Genomic DNA, 17,309 nt, shown 5'->3' on the forward strand with positions numbered 1-17,309 from the left:
ACAGTGGTTAGCGCCGCTGCCTCACAGCGCCAGGGACCCGGGTTTGATTCCCGGCTTGGGTCACTGTGTGGAGTTTGCACGTTCTCCCAGTGTCTGCGTGGGTTTCCTCCGGGTGCTCCGGTTTCCTCCCACAGTCCAAAGATGTGCAGGTTAGATGGATTGGCCGTGATAAATTGCCCCATAGTGTCCAAAAAGGTTAGGTGGGGTTAATGCGATAGGGTGGAGGTGTGGGCTTGGGTAGGGTGCTCTTTCCAAGGGCCGGTGCAGTCTCGATGGGCCGAATGCCCTCCTTCTGCACTGTAAATTCTACGATTCTATGAACCACAGGTATCGGAACCCTGATCTTGCGACCCAAAATCCAAAAAAAGCCTTAAACACCGGGTCCAGTGTCAGAAACCGATGATCTTGATTTGAATGAGATTGAGAAGTTACCACCCATGTTTTGTTTTATAAATTTAGAGTACCCAATTCATTTTTCCCAATTAATGGACAATTTAGCGTGGTCAATTCACCTTACCTGCACATCTTTGGGTTTGTGGGGGTGAGACCCACGCAGACATGGGGAGAACGTGCAAACTCCACCCGGAAGGTGACCCGGGGCCGCGATTCAAACCCGGGCTCTCGACGTTGTGAGGCAGCAGCGCTAAACACTGCCGCCGGTGTTGTTCCGGTTGCGGCGATGACCAGCTAAGCCGCACGTTTCGGCGGCTCCAGCTTAGACGGACCTTCGGGCTCTTTTAAGAGCCTCAACGGGAATTTTTTTTGCGACGAAACCCGGTGTGGGGTGAAGCCCCCAGTGGGAAAGAAAAAGATCGGCGGCGGCAGCCAGATCACGGAGGATCCTCGAGGGCAGCGGCAGAGGAAAGAAAGGAACAAGATGGTGTCGGAGGGAGCCCAGGTGACATGGGGACCGGACCAGGATGAATTTTTAAGACGGTGTGTGGAACTGCTAAAAAAGGAGGTGCTAGCTCCGATGCTACAGGCAATCGAGGGGCTTAAAGAGACACAAAAGGCCCAGGAGATAGAGCTCCATGTGGTGGAGCAGAAGGTAACTGACAACGAGGACGAGATCCTGGGCCTAGTGGTCAAAATGCAGACGCACGAGGCGCTTCATAAGAAGTGCATCGAAAGGATTGAAGTCCTGGAAAATAGATCAAGGAGAAAGAACCTCCGGATCCTGGGTCTCCCCGAGGGAGTGGAAGGAGCTGACGGCGAGGCTTATGCGAGCACGATGCTACGCTCGCTAATGGGAGCTGAGGCCCCCTCGGGCCCCTTGGAAGTGGAAGGGGCCCACCGGGTCCCTGCGAGGAGGCCAAAGGCTGGAGAACCACCTAGGGCGATGATCGTGCGATTTCACCGCTTCAATGACAGAGAGGTTGTTCTGAGATGGGCCAAGAAGGTACGAAGTAGCAGATGGGAGAATGCGATGATACGAGTGTATCAGGGTTAGAGTGCGGAGGTGGCGAGAAGGAGGGCGAGTTTCAATCGAGCCAAGGAGGTGCTGCATAAGAAGAAAGTGAAGTTCGGGATGTTGCAGCCGGCGCGATTATGGGTCACGCACCAGGATAGACATTACTATTTTGAAACGTCGGAAGGAGCATGGACCTTCATTCAAAAAGAGAAACTGGACCAGAACTGAGGGACTGATGTTGGAGGGGAAACGACAATGCTGATGTATAGAGGTGTAAATTGGGGAGGGGGGGACACTGAGAAAAGACACAGGCGGGGGATGGGGAATGGGAACGGGGCTGTTAGGGGGAGCTGCGCCATGGGGGGCTGGATGGTTTTAGAAAGCGCGGGGTTTCTTTTTCTTTTCCTGCGCCAGAGAGATGATGGCGGGAAGATAGGCGCAAGGAGGATGGGAGTTGCTCACACGGGGGGGGGGGTCAAGGAGAGAGCGGAAGAAGCCGGGGTCAGTTGAAATCAGCTGACTTTCGGAAGCAATATGGGGGGAGTAACCATGCTAGATGGGGATCTAGCGGGGGGGGACGACAACTGGGTTGCTGCTGCTGAGATCTAAAGGGAGCTGGTAAGAGAAAAGGTGGTCGAGGCGGGAATGCGCCGCCTGGGGGACAGGTGGGTGCGCGGAACCGGGACGTGGGACTGGCCCAGAGAGGGTGATGGCTAGTCGACAGGGAAGGGGGGCGGGCAGCCCCCCAGTCCGGCTGGAACGTGGAATGTGAGAGGCCTAAATGGGCCGATTAAGAGGGCCCGAGTGTTCACACACTTAAAAGGACTGAAGGCAGACGTGGCCATGCTTCAAGAGACGCATCTGAAGGTGGCGGACCATATTGGTGGGGAAACGGGTGTCGTTCGAGGCTAGGAACATTGTAGCGGACAGCGGGGCAGATATGTGATGGTGAGTGGCAGACTGCAGGGAATGGAGGTCGTGCTGGTCAACGTATATGCCCCGAACTGGGATGATGCAGGATTTATGAAGCGGATGCTGGGACGCATCCCGGACCTGGAGGTAGGAAACCTGGTAATGGAGGGGGACTTCAACACCGTGCTAGACTTAGGGCTAGATAGATCTAGATCCAGGACCGGAAGAAGGCTGGCAGCGGCCAAGGTGCTTAGGGGGTTTATGGACCAAATGTGGGGAGTGGATCCGTGGAGATTTGCTAGGCCGCTGGCCAAAGAGTTCTCCTTTTTCTCCCATGTCCATAAGGTATACTCCCGGATAGATTTCTTCGTTTTGGGAAGGTTACTGATTTTGAGGGTGGAAGGAACGGAGTACTCGGCCATAGCTGTTTCAGACCATGCCCCACATTGGGTGGATCTGGAACTAGGAGAGGAGAGGGCGACTGGGCGTCCACTCTGGCGACTGGATGTGGGATTATTGGCGGATGAGGGAGTCTGCGGAAGGGTGCGGGGATGTATCGAAAGGTACCTGGAGGCCAATGATGATGGGGAGGTCCGAGTGGGGGTAGTATGGGAAGCGCTGAAGGCGGTGGTCAGGGGAGAGTTGATCCCCATCAGGGCTCACAAGGGGAAAACAGAGGCCAAAGAGAGGGAAAGATTACTGGGGGAGATTTTGAGTGTGGATAAAAAATATGCGGAGGCCCCGGATGAAGGACTATATAGGGAGAGGCGAAGACTCCAGACGGAGTTTGACCTGCTGACCACCGGGAGGGCGGAGGCACAGTGGAGTAAGGCACAGGGGATGAGATATGAATATGGGGAAAAAGCGAGTCGCCTGTTGGCCCACCAGCTTCGTAAGAGGACAGCGGCGAGGGAAATAGGGGGAGTTCGGGATGAAACGGTAACCACGGTGCGGAGAGCAGGGAAGGTAAATGAGGTGTTCAAGACCTTTTATGAGAGGTTATATAGGTCCCAACCCCCGGAAGGAAAAGAGGGGATGCAGCAATTTCTGGACCAACTAAGGTTCCCGAGGGTGGAGGAGCAGGAGGTGGCAGGCCTGGGGGCGCCAATTGGGGTGGCCGAGGTGACCAAAGGGCTGGGGAACATGCAGGCAGGGAAGGCCCTGGGACCTGACGGGTTCCCGGTGGAATTTTACAGGAAATACGTGGACTTGTTGGCCCCGCTGCTGGTAAGAACCTTTAACGAGGCCAGAGAAGGGGGGACCCTACCCACGACAATGTCGGAGGCGACGATATCACTAATCCTGAAACAAGATAAAGACCCGCTGCAATGCGGGTCTTATAGGCCTATCTCGCTCCTGAATGTGGACGCCAAGTTGTTGGCAAAAGTGCTGACAATGAGGATAGAGGATTGTGTCCCGGGGTGGTGCACGAAGATCAGACAGGGTTCGTAAAGGGGAGACAACTGAATGTCAACGTGCGACGGCTATTGGGGGTGATAATGATGCCCCCAGCAGAGGGGGAGGCAGAGATAGTGGCGGAAATGGATGCAGAGAAGGCATTTGACAGGGTAGAGTGGGAGTATTTATGGGAGGTGCTGAGGAGGTTTGGGTTCGGGAGGGGTTTGTCAGCTGGATTAAACTCCTCTATGGGGCTCCAATGGCAAGTGTAGTCACAAATCGGCAAAGATTGGAGTATTTTCGACTACATAGGGGAACAAGACAGGGGTGTCCTCTGTCCCCATTACTATTCGCGCTGGCAATTGAACCACTGGCCATAGCGCTGAGAGACTCTAAGAAATGGAGGGGGGTGGTTAGAGGGGGAGAGGAACACCGAGTGTCACTCTACGCAGATGATCTACTGCTGTATGTGGCGGATCCAGTGGGGGGGGATGACAGAGGTTATGCAGATATTGAGGGAGTTTGGAGATTTCTCGGGATATAGGCTTAACATGGGAAAGAGTGAGCTTTTTGTAATACACCCTGGGGACCAGAGTAGAGGGATAGATGGCCTACCGCTAAGGAGAGTGGAAAGAAACTTCCGATACCTGGGGATTCAGATAGCCAGGAGCTGGGGAACCCTACACAGACTCAATCTGACTCGGCTGATGGAGCAAATGGAAGAGGATTTCAAAAGGTGGGATATGCAGCCGCTGTCACTGGCGGGCAGAGTGCAGGCGATTAAGATGATGGTCCTCCCGAGGTTCTTATTTGTGTTTCAATGTATTTGGGGTAGTGGATGAGCCGGGAGGCGAAAGAGGCCGATATTGTGGCCTTTGCGTCCCTAGTAGCCCGGCGAAGGATTTTACTCATGTGGAAGGAAGCGAAACCCCCCCGGCGTGGAGGCCGGGATAAACGATATGGCAGGGTTCGTAAAACTGGAGCGGATGAAGTTTGCGCTGAGAGGATCGGCTCAGGGGTTCACCATCAAGGGTGGCAGGGGTGGCAACCGTTCCTCGACTATCTAGCGGAACGTTAGAGGGAAAATAGATAGCCAGCAGCAGCAGCCCAGAGGGGGGGGGGGGGGGTAAATTGTTTTTGTTCTAGATGGGGTGAAGGGGCGGGGGTGGGGAGCACTATTTCGTGTTATTTTGTTAGTTCACTATTTTATTTAAACAATGTTATCTATCAATTATCATGTTACCGTTTTTGTTGATTTGTAAGGGGGAAAAATAGTGTTTGGAAACTTTAATAAAATATATATTTTTTAAAACACTGTGCCGCCCTCGCCCATATTTTGATACAATTCAGTTAGATTCAGTAGTGCTGACTTCTCAGTGCATGCCCATTAGGAGATGGAAGGACTGATCCTTGCTGGCCCGAGTCGGGTGAACCACATCATTTCCTGACACGGCCAGATGGGAAAGCTGGCTAGCGGGGGGGGGGGGGGGGGGGGGGGGGGGGGGGACCCATCTTTGTCGGGAGTGGAGGGGCAGCAGGGAGAGATGACCATGCTAATCTAATGTGAACAGTTGCAGCATTATGGGGAGGCGGAGTGGTATTATTGTCGCTGAGCTAGTAAACCAGAGAGAGCCAGAGTAATGCTCTGGGGGCCTCGGTTCAAATCCCGCCACTGCAGATGGTGAAATTTGAATTCAATAAAAATCTGGAATTAAAAGTCGAATGATCACTGTGAAAAAAATTGTCAATTGTCGTAAACCCCCATCTGGTTCACTAATGTCCTTTAGGGAAGGAAATCTGCCGTCCTTACCTGTCTGGCCTACAGGTGACTCCAGACCCACAACAATGTGGTTGATTCTTAACTGGCCCCTCAAGGGCAATAAATGCTGGCACAGCCTGCGACATCCACATCCCATGATAATAATCTTTATTGTTGTCACAAGTATGCTTGGATTAACGCTGCAATGAAGTGACTGTGAAAATCCCCTCGTCGCCACATTCCGGCGTCTGTTCGGGAGTATTCGGAATGTCCAATCCACCTAACAAGCACGTCTTTCGGGACTTGTGGGAGGAAACCGGAGCACCCGGAGCAAACCCACGCAGACATGGGGAGAATGTGCAGGCTCCGCACAGACAGTGACCCAAGCCGGGAATCGAACCCGGGACCCTGCCGCTGTGAAGCAACAGTGCTAACCGCAGTGCTGCCCTGAACGAATATTTATTTAAAAGTTGTGGCTAGAAGGTGATGGAGGAAGAAAGATAAAAATTGTTCCACCCTCTCAGAGGAAGGAGATTTGCAACTGAAAGGTATCACTTCGCCTTGATTCACATATTTGTAGACACTTCTCCATGTAGCGATCAACAATCAAATGTGTACAACAGAGACGGACAGGACGGGAAACTCCCAAAACAAGGACGTACAGTGATCTTAAACCAGGTTCGTCGCGGATTGGTACTTGCACTTCTCTCAGAGTTTTTGTTTCACAGTAACTTGAATGCTCGATGGTCCCTCCATCACGATCATGCCAGCTGTCTGGACGCCGAGCAGGTCTTGAACCATAGGGTGTGCTGAAGATTAAAAGAGGGATTTATAAGATTGAAAAACCACAACACGCAGGATTAAACATTTAAAATAAACTTAGGAGATTGCTAGCTGCATCACAATGCCGTTACAGGAATAGAGAACGCAAATTGAGCAGCGCTGTGAACTGCTTGGATTATATTTCAATTACACAGCAGATAACACAGGTAAGGATTCGAACACTGGCAGGCAGCTGCTGAAACATGCTCACTGCAACAGCGTGTACTTATATCAGCATTACGGTTAATGGGGTCTCCGCTCCATTCAGAAACATTTGGCCCATCGCTGCTGCTCTGCTGTTCAATACGATCATGGCTGCTCCTCCATCTCAGTCCCATATTCCCACTTTCCCCCCCCCCCGCCCAATATCCTTTGATACCAGTATAATCTAAAGCATTATCTCTTTTTTGAATACAGTGATGTCTGCCTGGCTCTGAGAATTTTATATGTTTCAGTCAGGTCTCCTCTCACCCTTCTAAACTCTGGTGAATCTAGGCCCAGTCAAATCAATCTCTCCTCATACCACCAACCCGGTCTCAGCCTAGTGACCCTCCGCTGCACTCCCCCTACGACAAGGGAACCTCCGCTGCACTCCCTTTCTTAGGCCGGGAGACCAAAACTGCACACAATACTGCTGGTGTGGTCTCCCCAAGGCCCTGTATAACTGCAGTAAGCACCTCTACTTCAGAACTCAAATTCCTCATGCAATGAAGGCCAACATACCATTTACCTAGCTGCATCCGCCCCTCCACTCTCATTGTCTGGTGCACAAGGTCATCCAGATCCCTCTGTACATCCACACTTCCCAATATATCACCATTAAGATGATACTCTTCCCTTCTGTTTTTCACACCGAAGTGGATAGCTTCACATCGAGCCAGGCCGTACTGTATCTGCCATGTGTTTGCTCACTCACTCAAATTGTCTGAATCACCTTGAAGCCTCCTCGCACCCTCCTCACAACTCCCAAATTTGCTGTGAGCAAACTTGGTAATGTTATATTTGGTTCCCTCATCCCGGTCAGTTATATATATCGTGAACAGCCGGGCCCCAAGCACTGATCCCTCCCACTACTCACTGCCTGCCACTGGGAAAAAGACCTATTTATTCTACTCTGTTTCCTGTCGGTCAACCAGTTTTCAATCCAGAACAATACATTGCTCCCTATCCTGTGTGCTTCAATTTGGCCCATTAACCTCTTGTGAGGGACCTCATCTGTCACACCTGTGCCCTAGAGTCCAGAAGATTGCAGTTCAAGTGCTACACCAATGATCCGAGTTGATAATTCAGGCCAACAAGCCATGCGCGGCACTGAGGGAGTGCTGCATTGTCTTTTTGATGAGGAGTTAAAACCAGGTGTCAAAAACAATTTATGTGGGGCGGCCGGATTGACATCCGAGCACAGATGGTGGGCCACATTCAACTGAAGTTATTTAGATACAGTGAGGGAGAAATTGATATGTATTTGGGACAAACATGTGGTCATTAAATGGATTCAAGGTATTCAGATTTCTAGGCACAAAGTCTTGCATTCAACCTGCACCAGCAGTTCTGTTGCCGCCACATCAGTTCAAACTGTTCAAACATCCATGCTGACTGCAGCTCTCATTCATTCATGGGATGTGAGCGACATTGGAAAGGACAACATCCATTGCCCATTCCTAGTTTCCATTCAGAAGGTGGTGGGTGAGCCGCCATCTTGAACCCGCTGCAGTCCTGTGTGGTGTAGGTGCACCCACCGTGCTGTTAGGGACGGAGTTCCCAGGATTGTGACCCCAGACAGTGAAGGAACGGTGGATATATTTCCGGGGCGGGATGGTGAGCGGCTTGGAGGGGGGGGGACTCGCAGGCGGTGGTGTTCCACGTGCGTCTGCTGCTGCCCTCGTCCTTCTAGATGGTAGAGGTGGCGGGTTTGGAAGGTGCTGTCGAAGGAGCCTCGGCGAGTGGCTGCGATGCATCTTGTAGACGGTGCACACGGCTGCCGCTGTGCGTCGGTGGTGGAGGGAGTGAATGTTTCTGGATGGGGTGCCGATCACGAAGGCTCCTGGTCTTAAGATGATGATGAGCTTCTTGATGAAGCTGCACTCATCTAGGCAAGTGGAGAGTATTCCATCACGCTCCTGACTTATGCCCTGTAGATGCTGGACAGGCTTTTGGGGAATGGTGACGCCCAAGATGTTGATGATGGGGTTTCAGCAATGGGAGTGCTACTGAATGTCAAGAGAGTTGGTTAGATTCTCTCTTTTGGGAGATAGTCATTGCCTCACTCTTTTAAAAAATAATTTTGGAGTACCCAACTCATTTTTTCCAATTTAGTGGCCAATCCACCTAGCCTGCACATCTTTGGGTTGTGGGGGCGAAACCCACGCAGACACGGGGAGAAAGTGCAAACTCCACACGGACAGTGACCCAGAGCCGGGATCGAACCTGGGACCTCGGCGCCGTGAGACGGCAGCGCTAACCCACTGCGCTGCCGTGCTGCCCCTTAATTGCCTCACCTATAAGTGGGAAGTAACATTTAGGCCACACATCAGCCCAAGCCTCATGTGGAGCTTCCCCTTTGCCTCGCCACCTCTTCCTCCTTTTCAGACTCTTTAAACCTGGCTTTTACCCACTTCCCATTTGGATCGATTCTCTCCCCCCCCACGCCCCCGCAACCCCCAACTACACTTTGTAAAATACTTTGGGGTTCATTTCCATACTGCTGGGGGGGGGGGGGGGGGGGGTTATTTGCTGGGGCCTTAACTCTTCGTACTTGCAATGATCACAGCTAGCGTGGCAAGATCAGCAGTGAGGACACTTGCGTTTCACAAACCTGCCGATCTGCACGCACCTCTTGGACCTGTAAACACGTGGACCAGCGGGTCTGGATTATGGTTAAACCCCACGTGGTTGCGATGCTTAGCTGCTAACCTGACCTGCGCTCGTAAAGCCACTGCTTTAAATAGCCACACTTACCTGGATTTGCCTGTTTATAGCAGGCTGAGTGGCAGAGGACAGTTATAATTACTCTCAGCTCAGATCATTCTGCCTCGAGGTGTAAAACTGCATGCCACTTCTCAGAATCTTATTGAGCTGCAGTGTTGTAAACACTGAGACAAGAAGGGATTTACTGTATTTAGCACCATTGGACGTCTTCAAAACAGCCCCATGTATTCCACAAGGTGTGAATTGCTGTCTCTGAAGCATTGTCATCGGTGGTAAAGCTGACAATCATTTCAAACACAACGATTGAGATAAATAAACTGTTTGCGGTGGCATTGGCTGAAGAATAAGATTGACTTACATTTTTATAGTGCCTTTCACTATCTCACTATCCCCGAACAAATGCCGTAGAGCCAATTAAGTGCTTCCGACGTGTATTGAGGAAACGCGGCAGCCAGTTTTCACACAGCAAGCTCCAACAAACAGCAATGTGATAATGACCAGATCATCTGTGGGTGGTGTTGAGGAGTCGTCCCAGTACTCCGCAACAGACTCCCCATGTCAGCTCCCAACAGTACGATGGGATCTTTTACGTCTGCCTCGAGAGGACAGATGGGGTCTTGGCTTAACAGTTTAAGCAGAATGCTTAAAAACAAACACAAGAACAATGTGTACAGCTTTGGTCTCCATAGTTAATGAAGGATATACTTGCTTTGGAGAAAGTAGAACAAAGCTTCATTAGAATGGTCTCTTGAGGGGGTTTCCCAGGACAGCGGGCAGGGCGGAGGTGAGGGAGGAGGAGGAGGAGGGAATGAGGGAGGAGGAGGAGGAGGGGGGAATGAGGGAGGAGGGGGGAATGAGGGAGGAGGGGGGAATGAGGGAGGAGGGGGGGAATGAGGGAGGAGGGGGGGAATGAGGGAGGAGGGGGGAATGAGGGAGGAGGGAGGAATGAGGGAGGAGGGGGGAATGAGGGAGGAGGGGGGAATGAGGGAGGAGGGGGGAATGAGGGAGGAGGAGGGGAATGAGGGAGATGGGGGGGAATGAGGGAGGAGGGGGGAATGAGGGAGGAGGAGGAGGGGAATGAGGGAGGAGGAGGAGGGGAATTAGGGAGAAGGGGGGAATGAGGGAGAAGGGGGGAATGAGGGAGAAGGGGGGAATGAGGGAGGAGGAGGGGGAATGAGGGAGGAGGAGGAGGGGGGGAATGAGGGAGGAGGAGGGGGAATGAGGGAGGAGGGGGGAAAGAGGGAGGAGGAGGGGGGAATGAGGGAGGAGGAGGGGTGGAATGAGGGAGGAGGAGGGGCGGAATGAGGGAGGAGGAGGGGCGGAATGAGGGAGGAGGAGGGGGGAATGAGGGAGGAGGAGGGGCGGAATGAGGGAGGAGGAGGGGGGAATGAGGGAGGAGGGGGGAATGAGGGAGGAGGAGGGGGGAATGAGGGAGGAGGAGGGGGGAATGAGGGAGGAGGAGGGGGGAATGAGGGAGGAGGAGGGGGGAATGAGGGAGGAGGAGAGGGAGGAGGAGGGGGAATGAGGGAGGAGGAGGAGGGGGGAATGAGGGAGGAGGAGGAGGGGGGAATGAGGGAGGAGGAGGAGGGGGGAATGAGGGAGGAGGAGGAGGGGGAATGAGGGAGGAGGAGGAGGGGGGAATGAGGGAGGAGGAGGAGGGGGGAATGAGGGAGGAGGAGGAGGGGGGAATGAGGGAGGAGGAGGAGGGGGGAATGAGGGAGGAGGAGGAGGGGGGAATGAGGGAGGAGGGGGGAATGAGGGAGGAGAAGGAGGAGGGAATGAGGGAGGGGGGGAATGAGGGAGGGAGGAGGGGGGAATGAGGGAGGAGGAGGAGGAGGGGGGAATGAGGAGGAGGGGGGGAATGAGGGAGGAGGGGGGAAATGAGGGAGGAGGAGGGGGAATGAGGGAGGAGGAGGGGGAATGAGGGAGGAGGAGGGGGAATGAGGGAGGAGGAGGGGGAATGAGGGAGGAGGAGGGGGGAATGAGGGAGGAGGAGGGGGAATGAAGGAGGAGAAGGAGGGGGGAATGAGGGAGGGGGAATGAGGGAGGAGGGGGGAATGAGGGAGGGGGGGGAATGAGGGAGGAGGGGGGGAATGAGGGAGGAGGGGGGGAATGAGGGAGGAGGGGGGGGATGAGGGAGGAGGGGGGGGATGAGGGAGGAGGGGGGGAATGAGGGAGGAGGGGGGAATGAGGGAGGAGGGGGGAATGAGGGAGGAGGGGGGGAATGAGGGAGGAGGGGGGAATGAGGGAGGAGGGGGGAATGAGGGAGGAGGGGGGAATGAGGGAGGAGGGGGGAATGAGGGAGGAGGGGGGAATGAGGGAGGAGGGGGGAATGAGGGAGGAGGGGGGAATGAGGGAGGAGGGGGGAATGAGGGAGGAGGAGGGGGGAATGAGGGAGGAGGAGGGGGGAATGAGGGAGGAGGAGGGGGGAATGAGGGAGGAGGAGGAGGGAATGAGGGAGGAGGAGGAGGGAATGAGGGAGGAGGAGGGGAGAATGAGGGAGGAGGAGGGAATGAGGGGGGAGGAGGAGGAGGGGGGAATGAGGGAGGAGGGGTGAGGGAGGAGGGGGGAATGAGGGAGGAGGAAAAAAAAAAGAGAAAAGAAAAAAAAGAATGGTCTCTTGAGATAACAGGGTTTTTGCCTCAGATGAGGGTTGAGTAAACTGGGTCTATATAGTTTAGAAGAATGAGATCTCATTGAAACATACAAGATTCTGATGGGGGCTGATAGGGTAGATGCTGAAAAGCTGTTGCCCCTGACTGGGGACACAGTCTCAGGGTAAGGAGCTGATCATTAAGGACTGCACATTCTCCCCGCGTCTGCGTGGGGTTTCCTCCGGATGCTCCGGTTTTCTCCCACAAGTCCCGAAAGACGTGCTGTTAGGTGATTTGGCCTTTCTGAATTCTCCCTCCGTGTATCCGAACAGGCTCTGGAGTGTGGTGGCTAGGGGCTTTTCACAGTAACTTCATAGAATTTTTACAGTGCAGAAGGAGGCCATTAGGCCCATCGAGTCTGCACTGGCCCTTGGCAAGAGCACCCTACTCAAGCCCACCCTATCCCTGCAACCCAGTAACCCCACTTAACCCTTTTTTTGTACACCAAGGACAATTTAGCATGGCTAATCCACCTAACCCGCACATCTTTGGACTGGGGGAGGAAACCGGAGCACCCGGAGGAAACCCACACAGACACGGGGAGGATTGTGGTTGCACAATGACCCAAGCCAGGAGTCGAACCTGGGACCCTGGAGCTGTGAAGCAACAGTGCTAACCACTGTGCTACCGTGCTGCCCTATTGTTAATGTAGGTCTACTTATGCCACTAATAAAGATTATAATTTCTTCACTCAAAGGCTTGTGAATCTTTGGAATTCTCTAACCCAGAGGGTAACGGATACTCCATTGTTGAGCATATACAGGACTGAGGTAGACAAATTCTTGGTCTCACGAGGTCAGTCATCAAGTGAAGTTGAAGCCAGAAACCAGCCACGATGGTGTTGAATGGAGGAGCAGGATCGAGGGGGCACACAGTGTGCTCCTGATGTTAATGTCTCATCCACAAAATGGCACATCCAACATTGCAGAGGTTTCCGAGCACTGCATTGAAGTGCCAGTCTAAATTTCTCCACTCCATACTGCTGGGGAAGATTTGGTGGTAGGTGAGCACTTTGGGGATAGTGACCACAATTCGATTACGTTTACTTTAGTGATGGAAAGGGATAGGTATATACCGCAGGGCAAGAGTTATATCTGGGGGAAAGGAAATTATGATGCGATGAGGCAAGACTTAGGATGCATCGGATGGAGAGGAAAACTGCAGGGGATGGGCACAATGGGCAGGGAGGAAGTGTTCGAGCAAGGGAACCGTGGTTTACTGAAGCAATCGAAACACTTGTCAAGAGGAAGAAGGAGGCTTATGTAAAGATGAGACATGAAGGTTCAGTTAGGGTGTTCGAGAGTTACAAGTTAGCTAGGAAGGACCTAAAGAGAGAGCTAAGAAGAGCCAGGAGGGGACATGAGAAGTCTTTGGCAGGTAGGATCAAGGATAACCCTAAAGCTTTCTATAGATATGTCAGGAATAAAAGAATGACGAGGATAAGAGTAGGGCCAGTCAAGGGACAGTGGTGGAAAGTTGTGCGTGGAGTCTGAAGAGATAGGGGAGGTGCTAAATGAATATTTTTTGTCAGTATTCGCACAGGAAAAAGACAATGTTGTCGAAGAGAATACTGAGATTCAGGCTACTAGACTAGAAGGGCTTGAGGTTCATAAGGAGGAGGTGTTAGCAATTCTCGAAAGTGTGAAAATAGATAAGTCCCCTGGGCCGGATGGGATTTATCCTAGGATTCTCTGGGAAGCTAGGGAGGAGATTGCTGAGCCTTTGGCTTTGATCTTTAAGTCACCTTTGTCTGCAGGAATAGTGCCAGAAGACTGGAGGATAGCAAATGTTGTCCCCTTGTTCAAGAAGGGGAGTAGAGACAACCCCGGTAACTATAGACCAGTGAGCCTTACTTCTGTTGTGGGCAAAATCTTGGAACGGTTTATAAGAGATAGGATGTATAATCATCTGGAAAGGAATAATTTGATTATAGTCAACACGGTTTTGTGAAGGGTAGGTCGTGCCTCACAAACCTTATTGAGTTCTTTGAGAAGGTGACCAAACAGGTGGATGAGGGTAAAGCAGTTGATGTGATGTATATGGATTTCAGTAAAGCGTTTGATAAGGTTCCCCACGGTAGGCTACTGCAGAAAATACGGAGGCATGGGATTCAGGGTGATTTAGCAGTTTGGATCAGAAATTGGCTAGCTGGAAGACAAATGGTGGTGGTTGATGGGAAATGTTCAGACATAGTCCAGTTACTAGTGGTGTACCACAAGGATCTGTTTTGGGGCCACTGCTGTTTGTCATTTTTATAAATGACCTGGAGGAGGGCGTAGAAGGATGGGTGAGTAAATTTGCAGATGACACTAAAGTTGGTGGAGTTGTGGACGTTGCGGAAGGATGCTACAAGTTACAGAGAGGGACATGGATAAGCTGCAGCGCTAGGCTGAGGTGGCAAATGGAGTTTAATGAAGAAAAGTGTAAGGTGATTCATTTTGGAAGGAATAACAGGAAGACAAAGTACTGGGCTAATGGTAAGATTGTTGGCAGTGTGGACGAGCAGAGAGATCTCGGTGTCCATGTACATAGATCCCTGAAAGTTGCCACTCAGGTTGAGAGGGTTTTTAAGAAGGCATACGGTGTGTGAGCTTTTATTGGTAGAGGGATTGAGTTTCGGAGTCATGAGGTCATGTTGCAGCTGTACAAAACTCTGGTGCGGCCGCATTTGGAGTATTGCGTGCAATTCTGGTCGCCGCATTATAGGAAGGATGTGAAAGCATTGGAAAGGGTGCAGAGGAGATTTACCAGAATGTTGCCTGGTATGGAGGGAAGATCTTATGAGGAAAGGCTGAGGACTTGAGGCTGTTTTTGTTAGAGAGAAGAAGGTTAAGAGGTGACTTAATTGAGGCATACAAAATTATCAGAGGATTGGATAGGGTGGACAGTGAGAGCCTTTTTCCTCGGATGGTGATGTCTAGCACGAGGAGACATAGCTTTAAATTGAGGGGAGATAGATATAAGACAGATGTCAGAGGTAGGTTCTTTACTCAGAGAGTAGTAAGGGCGTTTTTTAGAACCTTAGTTAGGCCACACTTGGAGTATAGTGTTCAATTCTGGTTGCCACACTACCAGAAGGATGTGGAGGCTTTAGAGGGGGTGCAAAAGAAATTTACCAGAATGTTGCCTGGTATGGAGGGCATTAGCTATGAGGAGCGGTTGAATAAACTCGGTTTATTCTCACTGGAACGCAGGAGGTTGAGGGGAGACCTGATAGAGGTATACAAAATTATGAGGGGCATAGACAGAGTGGATAGTCAGAGGCTTTTCCCCAGGGTAGAGGGGTCAATTACTAGGGGGCATAGGTTTAAGGTGAGAGGGGCAAGGTTTAGAGTAGATGTACAAGGCAAGTTTTTTTACGCAGAGGGTAGTGGGTGCCTGGAACTCGCTTCCGGAGGAGGTGGTGGAAGCAGGGACGATAGTGACATTTAAGGGGCATCTTGACAAATACATGAATAGGATGGGAATAGAGGGATACGGACCCAGGAAGTGTAGAAGATTGTAGTTTAGTCGGGCAGCATGGTCGGCACGGGCTTGGAAGGCCGAAGGGCCTGTTCTGTACATTTCTTTGTTCTTTGGTGTGGAATACCCTGCCTGCAACAGTAGTGGACTCGCCAACACTAAGGGTATTCAAATGGTCATTGGATAGACATATGGACGATAAGGGAATAGTGTAGATGGGCTTTAGAGTGGTTTCACAGGTCGGCGCAACATCGAGGGCCGAAGGGTCTGTACTGCGCTGTAATGTTCTATGTTCCAGTCTCTCTGGTGGGACTTGAACCCACAACCTTTAAGAGGTAAGAATTCTACCCACTCAGCCGAGGCGTGACAGCGGGTGAAGTGGGGTAGTTGGGGCAACAGGAAACTTGGAATTTTGTACAAGGGAACAGTTGCGTTTTTGGGTATGGAAGTTTTGTAATTTCACCCGGGCGCTGGCATTTTTGCACAACAGGCAATATTCTGGCCTTGTGGCGCAGTGAATAGCATCCCTGTCTGAGCAGAAGCTGCAGGTTTGACTTCCATTTGAGGGCTTGACGGTAGCACAGTGGTTAGCACAGTTGCTTCACAGCTCCAAGGACCCAGGTTCGATTCCGGCCTCGGGTGCCTGCCTGTGCGGAGTTTGCACGTTCTCCCCGTGTGTGCGTGGGTTTCCTCCGGGTGCCCCCCACAGTGCAAAGATGTGCAGGTTAGGGTGGATTGGCAGTGCTTAATTGCCCTTAGTGTCCAAAAAGGTGAGGTGGGGTTACTGGGTTACGACGGGTATAGGGTGGAGGTGTGGGCTTGAGTAGGGTGCTCTTTCCAAGAGCCGGTGCAGACTCGATGGGCCGAATGGCCTCCTTCTGCACTGTAAATTCTATGATCTATGGCTCATGACGTGGCCAAACAGATTGATCAGCGGTTGGGATTCCTTCCAATACACTGGACGGCAAGTGGTAAGAGCGGAACGTTTCCTGGTCAGCCTTACAGCGGAAGGCAATGGCCAATCCACTGCACCACTTTGCCAAGCATAATCATGGACCCAAGTCCACGGTGGGAGGGAGAGGGCAAAGGAGAGAGGATACATCCCACTCACTGGATTCTTCCAGCCACAACTTCAAAAGTTTCAAAGTCACCAAGCTTGCAGAACCATGCCTGGTCTCCAAAACCACGTGACTAAGAGATCCAGGGGAGCAGCTTTGAGCCGATTGATATGAACTGCGTATGTCGTGTGCAGGAACACACCCACTCGAACCCGGGTCCTCAGCCGCCGTGAGGCAGCAGTGCTAACCACTGCGCCGCCCTCTCAAGGCTGATTATAACACGGAATTAAGCTTCTGCTACAAACCAAGGGAAGTACTTGATAAAAGAGGAACTTTGAAGACTTTGGCGGGGACAGCACTGTGGATTTATACCAGGTAACTTTATGAGTCAATCAGCATCCATCCATCTGATCAATAGTCCAGTTACATTCAGGTTTTCCAATATCAGTGATTGGTTTTGCATTTCACTTTACTTTGTATATAAACCGTGAGCTTGATAAAAATCCCATCTACAAGAATATTGGACTTTAATCACTGGGTGACTTATCGGTTTGCTTATCTGTAACCGTAACCCAGATTACAAAGAAAAATGACAATTCAACCAGCAATGGAAACGAAAGTTCCTCAAAGAGAATAATATGCCTCAAACATTCAGGATTGAGTCTTTCTATGAGGGCAGCACCGGAGCGCAGTGGAGGCGCTGCTCCCTCACAGCGCCGAGGTCCCAGGTTCGATCCTGGCTCTGGGTCACTGTCCGTGTGGAGTTTGCACGTTCTCCCCGTGTCTGCGTGGGTTTCACCCCCCCACAACCCAAAGATTGTGCAGGGTTAGGTGGATTGGCCACGCTAAATTGCCCCTTAATTGGAAAATTCTAAAAAAGAATTGCGTCTCCCAGCTGCCCTTGT

General features: G+C 51.8%; 1 protein-coding gene across 1 annotated transcript in view; it reads right to left on the minus strand.

The window, feature by feature from the left end:
* The window catches only part of LOC140399964 (nuclear RNA export factor 1-like), a 117,792-nt gene that overhangs the window by 56,227 nt on the left and 44,256 nt on the right, over positions 1-17,309 (minus strand). The window contains 3 exon segments of the mRNA XM_072489457.1: positions 6,143-6,196; positions 6,198-6,230; positions 6,232-6,289. Coding sequence (XP_072345558.1) covers positions 6,143-6,196; positions 6,198-6,230; positions 6,232-6,289 — 145 coding nt within the window.

The sequence above is a fragment of the Scyliorhinus torazame genome, chromosome 24 (genome assembly GCF_047496885.1).
Source record: "Scyliorhinus torazame isolate Kashiwa2021f chromosome 24, sScyTor2.1, whole genome shotgun sequence".
Lineage (NCBI taxonomy): Eukaryota > Metazoa > Chordata > Chondrichthyes > Carcharhiniformes > Scyliorhinidae > Scyliorhinus > Scyliorhinus torazame.